Source organism: Mirounga angustirostris, unplaced genomic scaffold (assembly GCF_029215605.1).
Source record: "Mirounga angustirostris isolate CCGP_5_RB_7025 unplaced genomic scaffold, mMirAng1.0.hap1 SCAF_4, whole genome shotgun sequence".
In the NCBI taxonomy this organism is placed as follows: Eukaryota; Metazoa; Chordata; class Mammalia; order Carnivora; family Phocidae; genus Mirounga; species Mirounga angustirostris.
In genome coordinates, this window is record NW_026991712.1 from 63,365,569 (window position 1) to 63,382,855 (window position 17,287).

General features: G+C 38.0%; 1 protein-coding gene across 4 annotated transcripts in view; it reads right to left on the reverse strand.

Moving 5' to 3' along the window:
• PREX2 (phosphatidylinositol-3,4,5-trisphosphate dependent Rac exchange factor 2) overlaps positions 1-17,287 on the reverse strand; it is a 303,757-nt gene that overhangs the window by 11,748 nt on the left and 274,722 nt on the right. For 3 of the 4 annotated variants that reach the window (XM_064588242.1, XM_064588240.1, XM_064588241.1), the window contains one exon: positions 13,466-13,533. In XM_064588242.1, coding sequence (XP_064444312.1) covers positions 13,466-13,533 — 68 coding nt within the window. Of the gene's footprint in view, positions 1-224; positions 7,961-13,465; positions 13,534-17,287 lie in introns of those variants that run through there. The other variant, XM_045896434.3, reaches the window with a different exon arrangement.

The following is a 17,287-nucleotide window of genomic DNA, read 5'->3' on the forward strand; positions in this document are numbered from 1 at the left end:
CTCTCTGAGGCAAATATTTTCAACAGTGAGTCAACATGTGGGCAATTAGAGCAGCACCAGTTCTCAGAGGACCTAATATTTCCTGGCAATCAATCCCGCATGTCCTTACTCATTCTTTGACCGTCTTTTATATCCTCACTTGTCTTCATCCTTCCAAACTAATGTGCCCTAAACAGAACACTCTATTATATCATGTGGTGACCACTGCCTTTTTTTCTCCGAGCGCATAGCCCTGGAAAATATATTTTATCACTTTCCTGGCAAAGAGTTCACAGGTCTCTCCTAGATAAACGCAACATAGTGAATCAAGGGCAGAGAGTCTAAGAACTCTAGGGCTTGCTAGATTCTAGACAGTCTGATGCAGAAACTTCCTCCTATGTATCCTCTTTAATTAATAATGAAGGGGCCCACACTTACATCTGGAAAATTCCTGATCCCAAGGAATCTCGGAGATGACGTGGACGTTCATATCACCAAGCCCTACCTTCAAACAATCAGTGAGATATTTGTATTAATGCATTCAGATCATGTTCAAATGACCAATCAATGTCAGTCTGGGAAACCCTAAACTTAGCATATTTTAAAATACTTTCTGTGAAGAGAAAATTCATCTTTTACTTTCAAGTCATCTAATTCAAGACACCCTGGACATAGTCATTGGAAATTTACAAATTTATTTCAGAAAACATGGCAAACTGGAGCCAAGGATTGACATAATAAAGTGTCTTCTACTCCAACATCTGATCATATTACAGGGCTGAAATGGTTAGAAAGGAGAGGAGACATCTGCATTTCTGAATGAATATAAGCTCTTCTTTGCCTCCTGATATCCTGAACATAGATGAATGGTGAGAGAATAAAACATCACAACCTGCTTTTAATCCCAATCCACTGTTACTATTTATTTATGTCAATATTTGCCATTTCTTCCTTTAAGCCTTGGTAGTACTCCCATCAGGTAAAGGTTGTATTATCTCCTATTAATGTATTGACCTTTTCTCCCCTTTCATATTATCATAAAACTTCTAGAATAGTTTTCCTATATTGTGCTTTGCTGAATATTTGTATCCCAAGGAAATACTAACAAATCTTTTTAAAAAAGATTTTATTTATGGGGTGGAGGGAGAGGAAGCATGGTGGGGGGGGGGAGGGACAAGCAGACCCCACGCTGAGCCGAGTCAATCCCACGACCCTGAGATCATGACCTAAGCCAAATAAAGTCAGAATCTCAACCGACTGAGCCACCCAGGTGCCACAAGTCTTTTATATAATATGTCTTACCCTCTAGTAAGTTTGGAAAACATAGCATAACACCCCTCTCCACCAAAGCCATGATTTTCATAAGTGTATTAAAAGGTGAGAGAAATCCTGTGATAAAAACACCTGTTTAATTCCATTTTCTTAAGCGTATTTTGACCACAAAATACTTTGTGTATGTCTCAATAGCATCTCTAGAATACCAGTGTCTGGAATGCTGTCCTAAAACAAATTGCCTGTGCTTGCTGATTCCATTTTCTTCTTATTATCGTATTAAGTTCTGCAATCTCAGGGAATACCAGCAATCTCCAAAAAGTTAAATCTAGTTATTGATTTTTGTTTCCTTCAATGATTATTTCTTTTGACTTTTCTGAGGTCACCTCCACAATCAAGAGCATACACACTTTTCAAACTCCTCACTGGGATTTCATAATTTTTTTTTTTTTTAAGTAGGTTCTACCCCCAACGTGGGGCCCTAACTGCTCTGACTCACAATCCTGAGATCAGTGATTGCATGCTCCACTGACTGAGCCAGCCAAGTGCCCTATAATGCTCTATCATTGTTATCAAATAGGTATACCAAGTTCTTTAACTTAAGAGTTTGGGAATTATGTGCATTTATAACACCCTCAGCAACTAGGACTTGGGCTTATACATAATATGTACTGCATAAATCTTGGAAGATTGGCTGGTTAATTCTAGAAACAGCCCAAGTTTGTATCTCCCATGAAGCTTTCCTATGCTGTGGCCCATATTAAACTTCTTTTCCTGTCCCCTTCCTAGCACTTACTGTCTCTATAACTTACCTTGGTTCATGTTTGTAGATTTGTTTCCTATGTGTATGAAGTTTCTCCTATCGAGGCTTGTGAGTGCTTAAAGGGGGAAAATCTGTGTTTCATGGATTTTTGTCTCCCAGATGGGTGAGAACATAATAGAAATTGGTTAAATAAATTTAAATGGAAAGTAGCTGGAATGGTCTTACTACACTTTGCTTTATTATTATTGACATTAATGATACAATGCTACTATTCTAGTCTTTTATGCAGACAAAATTAAATGATATAAAATACATAATACACTTTGATCATTTTAACCATTCACAAAATACTGAATGATTGAAACTATGTTACATGTGTCTTTTACAAAGGAAAAACTGACTCCTATAATAACACACTCAGGTGAAATTTATCATTACATTTTGGGTGTTATACAATGTTAAATATGAATATATTCAGAAGAATTACTATTTATAGAACAAAATTGATATTTTACTATTAAAAATAGTAAAATGATAGTAAAATACTATTTAAAATAATGAAATGTAAATTATATTCAAATACATAAAGGAACTAACTCTCAACTGAATACTTATAAAAATATTTTTTAAGCAAAAGCTATGATCTACTCATTTACTTGGCAGTTACAAAAATATATATTCACCTGAAACGCTAATAAATTTGCTTGAGGCATAAGATACTCAAATTTAAATGTGTTTTCTAAAGCATTTTACCAACTTAGTATTCTTGATTTCATACAGTATATATACCTACAAGGTATTAGAATAGGTTTGCATTACACATCGTGTCATTTCAAGTAAAAGACACAAGTGACCATTAACACAAAAGAGACACTGTGAAGGCTTTCGAACCAAACACACCCAACACATCAATGAGGCCCACTGGCTCTGCCTTGTACAAAGTAAAGTCTCAAACATATTTGTGGAGTGAATACATGAATGGATGACATTGCTTCTGTTATTTGCACACAAAATTATCCAAAGCTTTCTATTTCTAGTAGAGATATCATTTGAAAATTCAGTAACTATTCTTCAACAGCTACTTCTTCTGGATGGCCAAGGTAGCTAAACTGACTCCAGCCTAAGTAGGACATTACTGTCAGTGATCAGAAGAAGGCCTACCAGGTATGCCTTACCGTGTACAAATCTGATATCTGTAGAACGAACATTCCATATATTGAACAACCCATATTTCATCTCTTCATCTAAAACATGAGAATCTAAGTAATTTCAATAATGTATTATCACAGAAACAAAAAGTAGCAAATATATGTATACAGAAACATATATAGAGATATAGGTATCTCTACCTCTATCTATCTTAGTAGACTTCAGATGTCTCTTCTCAGTGAGAAAAGCAAGCTATCCTGAGTGAAGAAGGCCATATGTCTACGGAACAACAGCTAGAGAATGCATAGGCCATACTTTTACAATCTTCCATGCGTGCAAAACGTGGCGATATGAATGCTGAGATCACTGTTAAAAGCAAAAGGCTTGAAGTAGTAAAAAAAATTTTTTAAACCAAAGACTAACTGTGCTAACAATTACAGAATTACAGCACCTAGGAAGACTGCGACCACTATATGTAAAAGGAATTACCCTGAGCCCATTCTTGGCCCAGACTCCGCTCATAACTTCCCCCCACCTCTTCTGCCTCATGTAGGGTGAAACTTTTCTGAGGCTTATCACTAAAACTTCAAAAATCTGATAGCGTACAGAATATTTTTCTTAATCAAACTTCAGATCATTCTAAACCATTTCAAAAGCTTTTGCCTTTATTCTGAAGTAGAACAACTGACAATTCACTCAGCAAATTGGTATGCATGTTTATTTATGTGTGTGTGTGTGTGTGTGTGTAGGTATATATTCAAAAGGATTGTTTGGGTATATGCACACACACACACACACACATTAATGAAATAACTACCACTGGCTTCAGGAAAGTAATTAAACTATAATTTAGTATGTTAATTTACTTAAAAAGGAGTCTTTAAGAATTAAACATAGTTTCTAAAAATTCAGAAGCAATTTAATCACATACAAAATATTAGTTTCCATATTAGTAAATACCACTAGTGAAGAAAATCTAAAAATAACCTTAAAAGTAAAATGTAAAGTAAAATGACTTAAAGTAGGGTTATTTATTTTAAACTTCAATATTATGTTTTTTTTTTTAAATACAAGTGAATAAAAATATGCCCTTGTAACCTGCCCTAATTCATAGGAAAAGATCTATATGAACTAATCAAGGAATACTTTAGTACTTTAAATACAAATACATTATTTTCAAATACATAGAGTACCTAACTCTCAACTAAATGCTTCCACGTCCCTAAATATTATTTTTTTCCTAAAAATTGTATGTGCACAGAGGGCTGAAAATAGTTTTTCTTTCTTTTTTTAAAGATTTTATTTTTAAAGTAATCTCTACACCTAACGTGGGGTTTGAACTCACAATCCCGAGGTCAAGAGTCACATACTTTACCAACTGAGCCAGCCAGGTGCCCCCAAAATAGTTTATTTTCTTAAATTAGTTAATATGCCCCTTAGGATTTTTTTTTTTTTACCTATTCATTATCTTGGCTTTAATAGTTAGTACCAAGGATAATTTCATTTCATACTGAACTTAGGTTAACTATCACAAAATTTAAATCAATAGAGTCAGAACCAGTATCATTACAATATCTATCATATGAAATTAGCCCGTTTTTAAATCAAACATTGTTGCTGCAAGAAGAGTGACCACTGAATGCATAGGGAATCTAAGCCACTGAAAGAATGTGATTTAAAGAGACAGGAAATAGTGTGAGACTTCTAAGATTAGGATATTGGTTCATAAAATAAAGCCTACCTTCTAAAGTCAACTTTATATAACCAATATAAGTAAAACTCGTACAGAAATTCTTTGTTTCTTTCTTTCTTGTTAAACAGTAACGGAAATAGATATAAAATTCTAGTCTCTTCAAATTGCTCATTCTGTTAATGCTATATTAAGTTTTGTAATATTTAATATTAGATAACTTTATAAGATATGATGGAATACTTAAGATGTATTGACAATGGATTACTGGTTAGCAATTATTTTTGGGTTAGATCCCATGTTAAGAACCAAACTTTCTACTCATGACCTTCCCTTTTAGGGGAAGAGAGGCAAATGTCCAAACGCGGAACTCGGAAGAACTGCTGGTAGGCTTTAGCAATGTTTAAAGGAGTTATACAGGAGCACGTGAGCAGTTAGGTAGAGGAGTATGTGAACATTTAGGTAAACCCATTCTAAAAACTCAAGGCCGGTTAAATGTCTTGTCTTTATTCATTCATTCATCGGACATTTTTTATCCTTGCCACTGTTTTGGAATCACAGTCAAATTTTATAGGATATACTTTTTCAGAATTTCAAAACATATCTGAAACTGTTTATCTGCAATGATGAGGAATCTATTTTTTGAGATTGCAGTAGTGTTGCATTGCCTCGAAACTGTGCATCCAGAATGGTAAAATGTCTAAGAAATCCTAGGATTTTCACATATTAAAGACACTTTACATGTTTCCATTCATTTTTTCCCTCAATATAAAGTGCGTAATTTAATGGCAACGAGTGTCACATAACTCCAGCTTTATTAACAGCTAACTGGTAATAATATTACAACAGTTCTTCTATTAATAAGGAGAAGCAGCGTAATGTATGAAGAAGAAGTCACAATGTATGTGACTAACTTGGGAGAATCACTGGGCTCTTCTTTGCTTTAGTTCCTCAACTGTGAAATGGGGGTGATGAAGAGAGTACCATCTCAAATCGCTGTGAGGATTTGTAGAGCAATAACAACAAAACAGGGGTAAAGCCCTTGGAGGTATTGCTTGGCACACAGTAATTACTTAAATGTTAGCTACAATTTTTATTTTAAGAAAAAAATGACAGTGACTGATGCTAATATAAATCATTACTAACTTTTGAGCATTTAATAAGTGCCAAGCACTCTGATAGATGGTACACTTACACTACATTTAACCCTTAAAATATTAACCACATCCTATTATATAGAGATTAGATCCTTAAAGATATGCTATAATTTATACATACCATAATAGCAGATAATTTCCCCCATGAAACATAGCAAAGTATGACTGAAGCGTTTAAGTGACCACTTCATCCTTCTAATGAGAAATAAGGCTTCCAGAATGGTGATTAGAAAATAGTAATGACATTATGAAAAATCCTTGCTAGTTGATCAGTTCTGCTCCCTCATTAGCCTGCATTGAACGTCATCAATTTTTCAGTATGGGAAATTCACAAAATACTAATGTCATGGACCTTCAGGGTCAGCTGTTAATAATATCAAGAATGTTAAATCCCTACACGTCAATATAGGTATTTGTGTTAAGGTCCTATCTTCACTAAATTTGAAGTGTTCACCTTTTTCTTTGAAAACTTTGGAGTTTGTTTCTTTATGTCTCATTATGTATATGGACTTAATGCAAAAATCTTAAGTGTTTCTGTGCCAAAGAACAGTTTTTATCAGCTTGACCAGTATATGAATACCTCACACATATGTAACACAGGTTTTTTGTTTTTCAGTACACAACTGTTAGTGATGAAGGTTTTTAATAATCATTTGAAAAGCATTATCAAATTTCATAAATTAAAATTTAATAATGGTCTGTATACTTCAGTTATAAAAAGCATTTCACATACTAAATTAGCCTAAATCCATATAATTATCACAATCACAGTAAGGGCATTTTAATTGCTTTGAAAATTAAAGACCCAAAAATCAGTATGACCATATTCATTATGCTAACAAACAAAGTTCTTTTATCAACATAGAGATGGTAAGCATTACACATACTTTAGAATGAAAACAGAATTCACCTTGTGCTTCCATATGTTATCAAAGTCTTTAATAGTCCTTGTAAAGTTCAACAAATAAAGCTTTATTTCATATGTTATACACAAACCTTGATAGAGAAATACTCAGCACGGTATATTCTATTACAAGTCTCAGTTCTCATATGAAAGCCTTCATAAAAGTAAGAATTTTAGGTATCTTTCTAAGTCAGAGGTTAAATTTTTAAATGGGCTTACGTTTCCTCCTTTACCCTTCTCTCCCCTCCTGTACCTCTCTGATCTCCACCGCTGCCCACCCCTGGCCCAGCCCCAGTGCACACGGCCCAAGGGAAGCCAGTGACAGCACCTGGCTGCTGGAACTGTCCACAAGCACAAAGGATACCTAGAAGGGGATGGAAGAAAGTCTTGGTAGAAGCCTCCATCAGCTCTCTTCTCTTCTACAGAGAAATAAACCCTCAGGAGAAAAAGTAGAGCATGCTCTTCACCTTTCACACATGAGCTACCTTCTCTGATAGAGGTGAGGGACTGAATCCCTATGACAGCACCCAGCCTCTACTGTCTGTAACATTTCTGTGGGAGGATTTGGAAAGTGTGTCCAGGTGTCCTCAGTGAAAGGCTTCTTCAAGTGGAAACAGCCATGATTACATGATCCCATTTAGAGAAGATGAAAACAAACACAATAAAATAATTTGAATAAATGGGAGAGGGGGCACAATGGTTCATTTTTTTATCTCTGATTTTTTTTCATAAATTCCAGGGATGAATTTTACCCTAAGAATGAACAGTGAGTGTCACTACATACAGAGATGAGTTGGTGAAGCTTCGAATTGTCCGAATGACCTCCGATCCGTGGCCACCACAAATATCCAAATACAGGTTGAACACTGGTTAGTTACTCCATGGTGAAGGATTTAGAGAAAAAAAAAAAATTGATTTCTTGAATGGAGAATGTGTAGCCAGCATGTCCTCTGTGTGGTGAGCAGAAGCTTCTGCTTGCCTGGTTCCTTGGGGAGTCTCTTCATTCTTCTCCCGCGGGGGGAGGCGGCTCACACAGCTTGTAGAGCCTAGAAAAGGCACGGAAGAGTGGGACACGGGCCTGGCACATTGCCATCACCTGAGATGTTGTTACCGGTAGGAAAAGGATATTGACAGTGATTTCCTGGCTCAGGAGTCATGATCATATTGCCTATTTTACTAAACATCACATATGAATTAGCAAACTCCAAAACCTCAGCCCTATTATTCAGAAAACACCCATGTCTCTTTGCTGCTCTAGAGGACTAGTGATGCCTTTTCCACACCAGCTGCTTCTGCTCTGGGCTGCCAACCCCGACTGCTCACCTTTCTGGCAGCAAAATCGATTCTCTGAATTCTAGGAGATGATATTATTATGCTAATTACCATCTTATCTATCACGATGAATTTGTAGCAAAACAGCACCTGCTCAGAGGGGTCTGCTGGCTTTCTGACCTGTTTTCGAAAGTTGCTTCACTTTGTACCATCTCTTCAGTGCAGTCAGTTACAAATAGGGCTGATGTGGCAGAGTCCTGAGGCCTGACTCCCAGGCACAATTATCTGGTATTTCCTGAGGAATACCTGCCCAGCTCTGCTCATCTTTCCTCTCACCTGTCAGCAGAATCAGGTGGAGATTCAAGTGGGTCAAGGCATCTACTTGAGCTGGTGGAGATGCCTGGAAGTGCTCCCTCTTGGCATCCCAGATCTAGATGTTTGAGGTCATTTAGCATTAAGGCAAGGAGTGGGGGACTGAAGGAGGATTGTAGAAGCTCCAGGGCTCCACATTCTCCTGAATGGTTATATCCTAGCTCCAGAATGAAATGAAGGAGAACATAACAGCTGCAAGACAGCCAGTGACCAGACAGGGCAAACCTATATGGAAGGTACAGGCTGAGTGAAGATCAGCTGACTAAGCTGACCAGGTGTCAGACTACAGACATTCCCAGTCCTATAGTTCCATGGCCATGCTGACCCTACTTCAGAGCTTCGTCTGTGATCTAAACATCTTACGGACAGGTGTCAACTTTGCTCCTTTTAAAAAGTACTCCAAACTCAGGGGTAGCTGTGGTGATTCACTTCTTTTATAGATGAAATCGGACAAAGTTTACATGAGTTGTTGACAAACTCAGCAAATTATGTTTCCTCTTCCTTCCACATTTAATCCCATGCTAATTCTAAATCAAATGGGGGAAAAGACTGAAAAGGGGTGAATATTGAGTTAGAAACCTAGTTAAGAAAATAAACTCTCCTAGTCTGGAAACACACAGAAAAAGTTACTGCCCTTTGGAGATTTGCAAAATGTATTTCAAGTCTGAAAGGTGCTTAATGCTCTACATGTCATCTCCATGGAAGAAAATGAATACTGAAATAAGGACATCTCACATCAGAAGAGTTTATTTCACCCTTCCCGGAGAAAAGGATACATTAAATTGAGCTGAAATAGTTGAAAGCTGCCTTTGCAGTTGAAAAATATGGTATTGCTTCAAAATGCATTCCCAGTGCCAGAATAATAGAATGATCGAAAAGTTCTTTTCCTCTTTAATTTCTATCCTTTCATTTCCCTGATAGCGCTGCCTAATGGGTGGAAAGACAGTGGCCTTACTCAGGTAGAACAGAAACAGTAAGCTGAGTGGCGACTGTCCTACCCCGTGAGATCTGGGCTGCGCCATGACAGTCCATTACCTTGCACTGTACGTTTCCACATAATGGAGCTAATGCCACTGGGTGGACGAGTCTTTGAAATGTGTGCCTTGCAAATTGGCAAAAAGGCTACTCCCTGTGATCACGTAATGAAATAATAGCTGTGGGTACTGCAGAGCTGGGCAGATTCAGCTTCTGTGAGGCTTCTTGGAAGTGACTCAGGGTTATTTCAGTTCAGACACATTTATAATGGAGATTGTGGGGCTTGGGGAATTTAGAACAGGCAGACGAAGTTGGGAAGCAAAATGTAACAGTTAAGAGTTGGACTTTTACCCTGCACTGAGGCATTTGTTTCTCTGGCAGCTAAACTGTTAGGTAATGGGAGGCCTGGTTTTGCCCAACATTTTAGGACCCTTGTCTTCTCATTCCACTCAGGCACACCCATGCCCCTGTATGAAAAGGTTTGTTCCTGGCTCCATTTTCTTCTTTGCCTGTTTGGGCTCTGGCAGCCATCTTTGAGCTGGTATTTCCAGCCCAATCCCCATCTGCTGGAAGTAGAACTTTCAAACTTCAATCTATAGATCATGCCCTTCATCTTTCTACATGGCATAAATAAAAGCTGTGTTGAGGGAGACCACAAAGCAAATGCCTCTTTTGAAGGCTAGAGCGTCAATAATCATCTGTCCCAAGGCAATTCCCCCTATCTTACAGATGAGAAAATGGTCTCAGAGAAAATAAATAACCTGGCTAAATAAGGCCACAAGCAGGAGCTGGGACTCAAAACCGTGTTTTTCACTTGTAACCACCACCGTATGCTGCGTCACAATTAAGCAAATAAAGAAAATCAAGCTTTCCTAGCACAGTGGTTTCCAGGTTTTGTGACACAATAGAAAATAAGACCAGTGTGTCATTACATCTAAAATGTAATATTTGGTTCTTGATGAAGATTAAGTTTATTCCTCTGAAGACGCAGCACATGAAGGTGAGGGGAAGACCATGGTTTGTTACTGCTCACAAACGCATCTCCACGTAGGTGTCCCATTGATCCTCAGTCCCAATATTACTGAGATGAGCTCATCCTCTTTTCCCTACACATGCTTATTTTTCTCAGTGACTAGAACCATTTGCCCCTTGTCATCCAAACCAAAGATTTGGTGGTCCTTCTAGAATCTTCCTTTTCCCTAACCTCCTTCATCCAATTAGTGTCCAAAGACTATTAATTCTGTCTCCTAAATATCTCTTGAACCATCTCTCCTTTTCTTCCTCAATACCATGACAATCTCCTCTCAGGCTCCTGCCTTCAGTCTTTGCTGTCCTCAAACGGATCTTCTTAATGATGCCAGAGATAAATTTGAAATTTTAAATCTTCCAGACAGGAAGACTGCATTTTAATACCTCCCTAGTGTCTTCAAATGAAATCAGAGCTCTTCAGTAACCCATACACATCTCTTCCTGATCCAGCCCCTGCCTATGCCTCCAGCCTCACCTTTTATCATTCTTAAATCACATTCAACCACCAGTCATAGAGACCTGGTGTAGTTTCGGGAGTGAGATGTGCTCTCCAGGCGTGGGTGTGATTGCATCAGCTGTGGAGGACATCTATTCCATGCCGATTGGGAGGAACGATTGGGCCCGGAACACTCTGCAGCCTCCCCTCTCTGTCCTTAGGCTGACTTTTGCGCCCCTTCTCTCTGTTCTCATGGCAATCTGTGCCTATGTCTGACACAGTACTTACATTTTGGATACTGTTCTCATTTTATTCCATTGTCTCTCTACTGCACCCCATTGACTAGTGGAAGGGACCAAGTCTTTATTTCTAGCTTTTAACAGTGTCTGACATCTACAAACATATGGCAGAAATTCAACATACTGTCTGCTGAGGTGAATTTTAAGTAGTGAAAGACAGTGAATGGGGAAAGGAAAACTATGGGAGAGATTGGTAAGGGATTTTAACCAAATATTATCTCAGGCAGAGATAGCAAACTCTATCTCCTCCATAAAGATATTTCCAGAAACATTACCCCAGACTTGTCTATGGGTGGCCTGTTCTTGAGAGCCAAATTTGTTCTTCAATTTGCTGTCTTTGGGCAGGAATCCTGGTTCTCAGCTATCTCTGGCCCTCTGGGCCCTCGGCACTGTCTCTACACCACCTCATAGAGTGCTTCTCACATTCTGCCTTTTCTTCCAGTTATGTTTTGTCATCTCATTTCTTTGCTTGAAAGGTCCTTAAGGGCTGGAATTGTTTCTATCTCGTGTTTATGTTCTCCATGGGGCATAGCAGGGTGCTGTGCATTTCTTAAGTCCTCAATAAATATTTGTAGAACGAGTGAAAGAATACATAAAACTAAATTTAAAAATTACTCTCAATTTCTCCCTTGGGATTGTTACTCTCTCGTAAAAAATGTCAACTCTACAGCTGGCACATTTTATTATGTCTCAGTTCAAGTGTTTTAAAACACAACCCAATAAAGAAAAAAGTGAGTTCATCGGGTTCTTTTCTTGTATTCAGCTTGCGTACTGGTTTATTGATCAGGACGCTGAAGTCTTATCTTAACCTCACTGTTTATTAGTGTTTATAAGCTCTAGCTAAGAAGACCTTGCTAAGCCATTATCTTGTTTTCTTATTGGGATTTTAACACTTCACTGGGTCTGTTATCCAAATATACCATGTCTGCTCAAGGTGTTAGAGAGAGAATGCCTATGTGAAATGATTCTTTAGCAACAGAAGGTCTTTCTAGCCTAATCAACTATGAAAGATAACATTAATAAGACTTGAAGATTAAATAGAGTCAGAAGTCAGAACTAAAAATAAACACACTTAGAACACGAGGGCTCCATCCATTGTCAGGGGGAAAATGTGTTTTCCCTTTGGAAAGTACTTCCATTACCCACATACTTTTTTTAGAATGAAATATAACTTCATAAATGCTGCAGTCATCATTCTCACTCTGGTAACTGCTTTGTAAACAGAAACAAAGAGTGTCTTGTCTGTGATGGTGCTTGGAGGAGGATACTTTTTGTTAAATGCCAACTGTATAAAAACAATCAAATGTAAAAGAAATCATTTAATATTGCCCCACTTCAAGAGAGACGGCTGCCTACCCTAATGCCACCGGAGAAATGAAATGAACATTTCTTTGATGGCTGTTCCCATGTTCATTTATTCCAAAGGTGGATTAGAGTCCCTTCTTTTGATGATATGTGAACTGGGAATATCTGGCATGATCACAAAGAAAAAGCTCATTCATTCATTTATTTATTCATACATTCTTGAAAGCCAATATTCAATGTCTACTATATAGCACTATGATGAGCAAGGAATAAAATTAAAAAAAAAAACATATTCGCTGCCTCCAAAGAATTCATATTCAGGTTGGGCAAGGAGTCATGGAATAATATTTTGTAACACAATATGATAAGGGCTATAACAGACCAATACAAGATGATAAGGGAGCGCAAAGAAGAAGAAAATTCAGCCAAGACGTTGAAGAGAAAAGGACATCTAAGTTGGGTTTTGTGGTTAAGTAGGAGTTTTTCATACAGACACAGATGGGAAAAGCAATCATGCCCAAGGTAACGGCATGCGCAGGCATAGAAATAGAAATGAAAATGGCATTGTGTTGGTTCAGTACAGTTGGAATACAAATTTCAGTAGCACCTATGTAGACTGCAAAACAGAATAATGTCAAGACTTCTATTACCTCTCAGTTTGCTTCCCCTAAAATTCCGTTGAATTCAGAGACCATTTATGCCTAGTCACATTTAGCTACAGAGTGTTTACGAGGCCAATTTGCATGCTTACAATCAGTACTGCACTAGGCATGTGCTGGGGCAGGTGCGTAAGCTGTGAGTGACCCTGCCTGAGAAATGGTGGCCAGTTCTTTGCAAAAGAGCAGACCTGGGGAGTCACTTACCTTGGAGCAGACTGTGGGGTTCGGTCTCTGATTCCCAAATTCTTTGCTGTGTTCTGAACTCTTGCTCCCTGAAAGAATAAGGAAGATCATTTTTTAGCTTTACATTGTATTAGCAATTATTTAACATACCATTAACATTTGAGAGTAGAGTATTTATTCCCACAATGTATTTAATGTCAAGAGAGACTAGATGAAGCAGAAGAGAGAAATCATCTGAGCATTTTTATAACTAATGCTTTTAAGAATCAAAATATGCTGATATATCGTTCCAAAGGATTGATATTTATTTCAGTAGCCATCCGAATCATTCAAAATAAATTTAAATCACAGCTTCTTGTTCACTATCTCAGCTACGTCTTTATTCCTAGAAGCAAGCAATACTTTAGATGTTGAAAATAAGAAATAAGCAGGCTACAAATACCTGCTGTGTCCCCACTTTTGGGGAACAGAAATCACAGTTCTATCGCACTCATGCACCTGTTTTGTCCTTAGCTGAATAATTAGCTATTTTAAACTTCATAGTATTTATCAAGAAAATATTTTCTTAAATAGTTCTAAAGCAATTTCTGGACAAGGCATGGACATGTGGCTCTCTGAAATGTAAGAATTCTGTTTCGAAGTTTAGAGTCCAAAGACAATGTACTTTAGCCATGAAAAAGTCTTCACAACCTGCCAAGTTCATGAATGATGCTATAATCATTGCTCAGTTCCTAATGGGAATTAGTTACTACATAGAACCAAACACCAGGTTTGGGGCTGAGAATAGATGAAGGAGAGTGGTTTAAAAAAAACCTCTGAAACTCTCTCTCCTGCTACCAAATTTCTGAGCTGTGGGAAGGGGAGAAAGAAAAGGAGAAAAGGAAGAAAGGAAAACAAAACCTATTTTCTCAAGTTAGACCAAATAAAGGAAAGCAAATAGGGAAAAGGGGTGGGGGTGGCAGAAAGACAGACGGGAAGGAATTTAGGAATCACAATTAAACAATAACTCTTTATTTTGTAGTACTTTTCGACTTAGAGAAAAGTTATAAAAGCAGAACAGAGAGTTCACATACCCAGCTATGTAATCTCCCTCTAACACTTACCCTACAGTATGATGACCAAAACCAGGGAAACAACCTTAGTACGATGCTGCTAGTCTTATTCAAATTTCACCATTTCCCACACTTGTGTCCCCTTTCTATTCCAGGATCCAATCCAGGATCCCCTACTGCATTTCGTTTTCTTGTCTCCTTGGTCCTCTGATCCATAGCACTTCCTCAGTTTCTCTTTGTCTTTCATGACCTTAATATTTTTGAGGAGTACTGGTCATTATTTTGCAAAATGTTTCTCAATTTGGGTTTGTCAGATCTTCCCTCATGATTAGATAGAGGACATGCATTTTGTGCTTTCTCGGTGCATGAGATCACTGACATTGACCGTTACATGATGTCTCTACGTCTTATCATTGGTGCCATTAACTTTCATCACTTGGTTCAAGTGGTGTCTGCCAGATTTTTCCACTGTAAAGTTTCTACTTTTCTTTTTGTAGTTAATAATTATGTTGGGGAAGATACTATGAGACTATGCACATACATTGTTTCTCTTCAAACTTTTGTTCACTGATTTTAGCCTCCATTGGTGTATCTTGTCTGCAAAAATGATACTGTAGCATTTAGGAAGGAATGCTTCTATAAATAAGAGTTATCCCTTCTCCCCAAATCCATTATCTATTTATTCAAGCATTTATTTAAATCAGTATGTATTTATGCATATTTATTTTATTCTGAGTTATTATCCAATATTTCTATTATTAACAATTTGTTGTTGTTGTTAAAATTGTTCCAGATTGGCTGCTAGGAACACCTTCAGGTGGCTTCTCATGTCCTCCTGAAAGAATCACAATCATTTTTGAATACTTGTTTATTTTTTGGTACCTCAAGATGTTCTAGGCTCATCTTCTCCATCTCAACTGGAAATTAACCACCTCTCCAAGGACCCTTGGTTCTTTTTAATGGAGAATTATTATTTAGAACCCAAGATCTGGATACTGGGTACACTCATTGCTACTACGGGCATGTAACTGCTTCTAGGTCTTCTCAGGAGACAGGCTAGTTGACTAATGCCAACATACTCAAACATCTATAGTTATTTCTACGTCTATGTATATCTCTGTGTGTGTCCATCAGTTCAAACTGCTACCTCTGATTCAATCCCAGGCCATAGGGTTCATTCTGGATTACAGCCTTCTCCATTTCCCTATTTTCAACTTCTTTTTCTGACAGAAAGAAACTTTATTCTCATTATTTACAATATATTTACTTATCTATTCAAGTCTAGTATACACATAAGCTAGTTTTATAATTTCTGAATCATATCCCTGTGAGAAACAGATTTACTATAGTATTTATGTATAATTCTTTTTGTCTTTAGTCTCGTAATATTCCATTAAATAATCTAATGAAAGACTTTTGCTTTCTTAAAAGGTTGCAAATAAAACTGATGCTTATCATGCTGACCACAACTATTGGCATATTCCACAGTGAATTCAACTAATGCCAGGTACTTGCACTTTTTTAAAAAAGATTTCTTTATTTGAGAGAAAAAGAGAGAGAGAGGGAGAGAGAGTGCACATGCATGGAGGGACAGAGGGAGATGGAGAGAGAAACTGAAGCAGACACCACGCTGAGCGCAGAGCCTGATGCAGGGCATGATCTCATGATCCTGAGATCATGACCTGAGCTGAAACCAAGAGTCAGATGCCTAACTGACTACACCACCCAGGTGCCCCGATACTTGCACTTTTATACCCTTGCTCATGTTGTTCCCTCTACCTAAATACCCTCTCTCTCATCTTTCCTACTGTCCACATCCCATTTATCCCCCCAGGCTCAAAGCAAACACCATCTTGGGCAATAATTAATTGGTCCTTCACTGTATCAGGTACTGTTTTAAGTACATTGAGTATATTGCTTCCTTTAATCCTCACACCACTATGGGGCAAATGCTATTATTATCTTTGTTGTCATAATGAGGAAACTAAGTAACAGAGAGACTTATAATCTTGTCCCAAATGATACAGACGGTTAACACTGGCCTGGGATTCAAACTGAGGTTGTTTGGCTCAAGAATCTATGCTATTAAGCTACTATCATATTACCGCTTGCGGCATGAAGCCTTTTCCTGGTTATCCTAGTTAGAACTAATTCATTGCCCTCACGTCATTCAGCATCTACTCTCTGCCTGTGCCACCAAAACAAAATATACTCAGTGTCCCAGCCATTGAGGGGCTCACTGTCTAATCACTCATTTATTCCCTGTCTTCTGTCCTAAAACACTGAGGTTGTATATCACTCGTCTGTTGGTGCCTGTATCACCATGATTTGCCCCCACGTGGCCATCATGAGATGGCACAAGAACCACATCTTCCTTAGTCTTTGATATTGGTGCCCAGTGTAATGCCCTGAGATTGGAGGTGAGGAGACAGAATTCTTTGAGATTCCAGTTTTATTAAAAAGGTCAAAACATTTTTGAGATCAGCTTCAACCAAATAATACTTGGAATGATTAATCTGCAGGACAGAAAACTTTGTTTCTAATATCAATGAGAGCTTCTCCCTCAAGCCTTTTATTAATGAGATCCATTGGTTATGTCAAAGTGCTGCCTAGGATTATGATGATCGTTATCAAAAAATTAGAAGGAGCGGGCGCCTGGGTGGCTCAGTTGGTTAAGCGACTGCCTTTGGCTCAGGTCATGATCCTGGAGTCCCTGGATCGAGTCCCGCATCGGGCTCCCTGCTCGGCAGGGAGTCTGCTTCTCCCTCTGACCCTCCCCCCTCTCATGTGC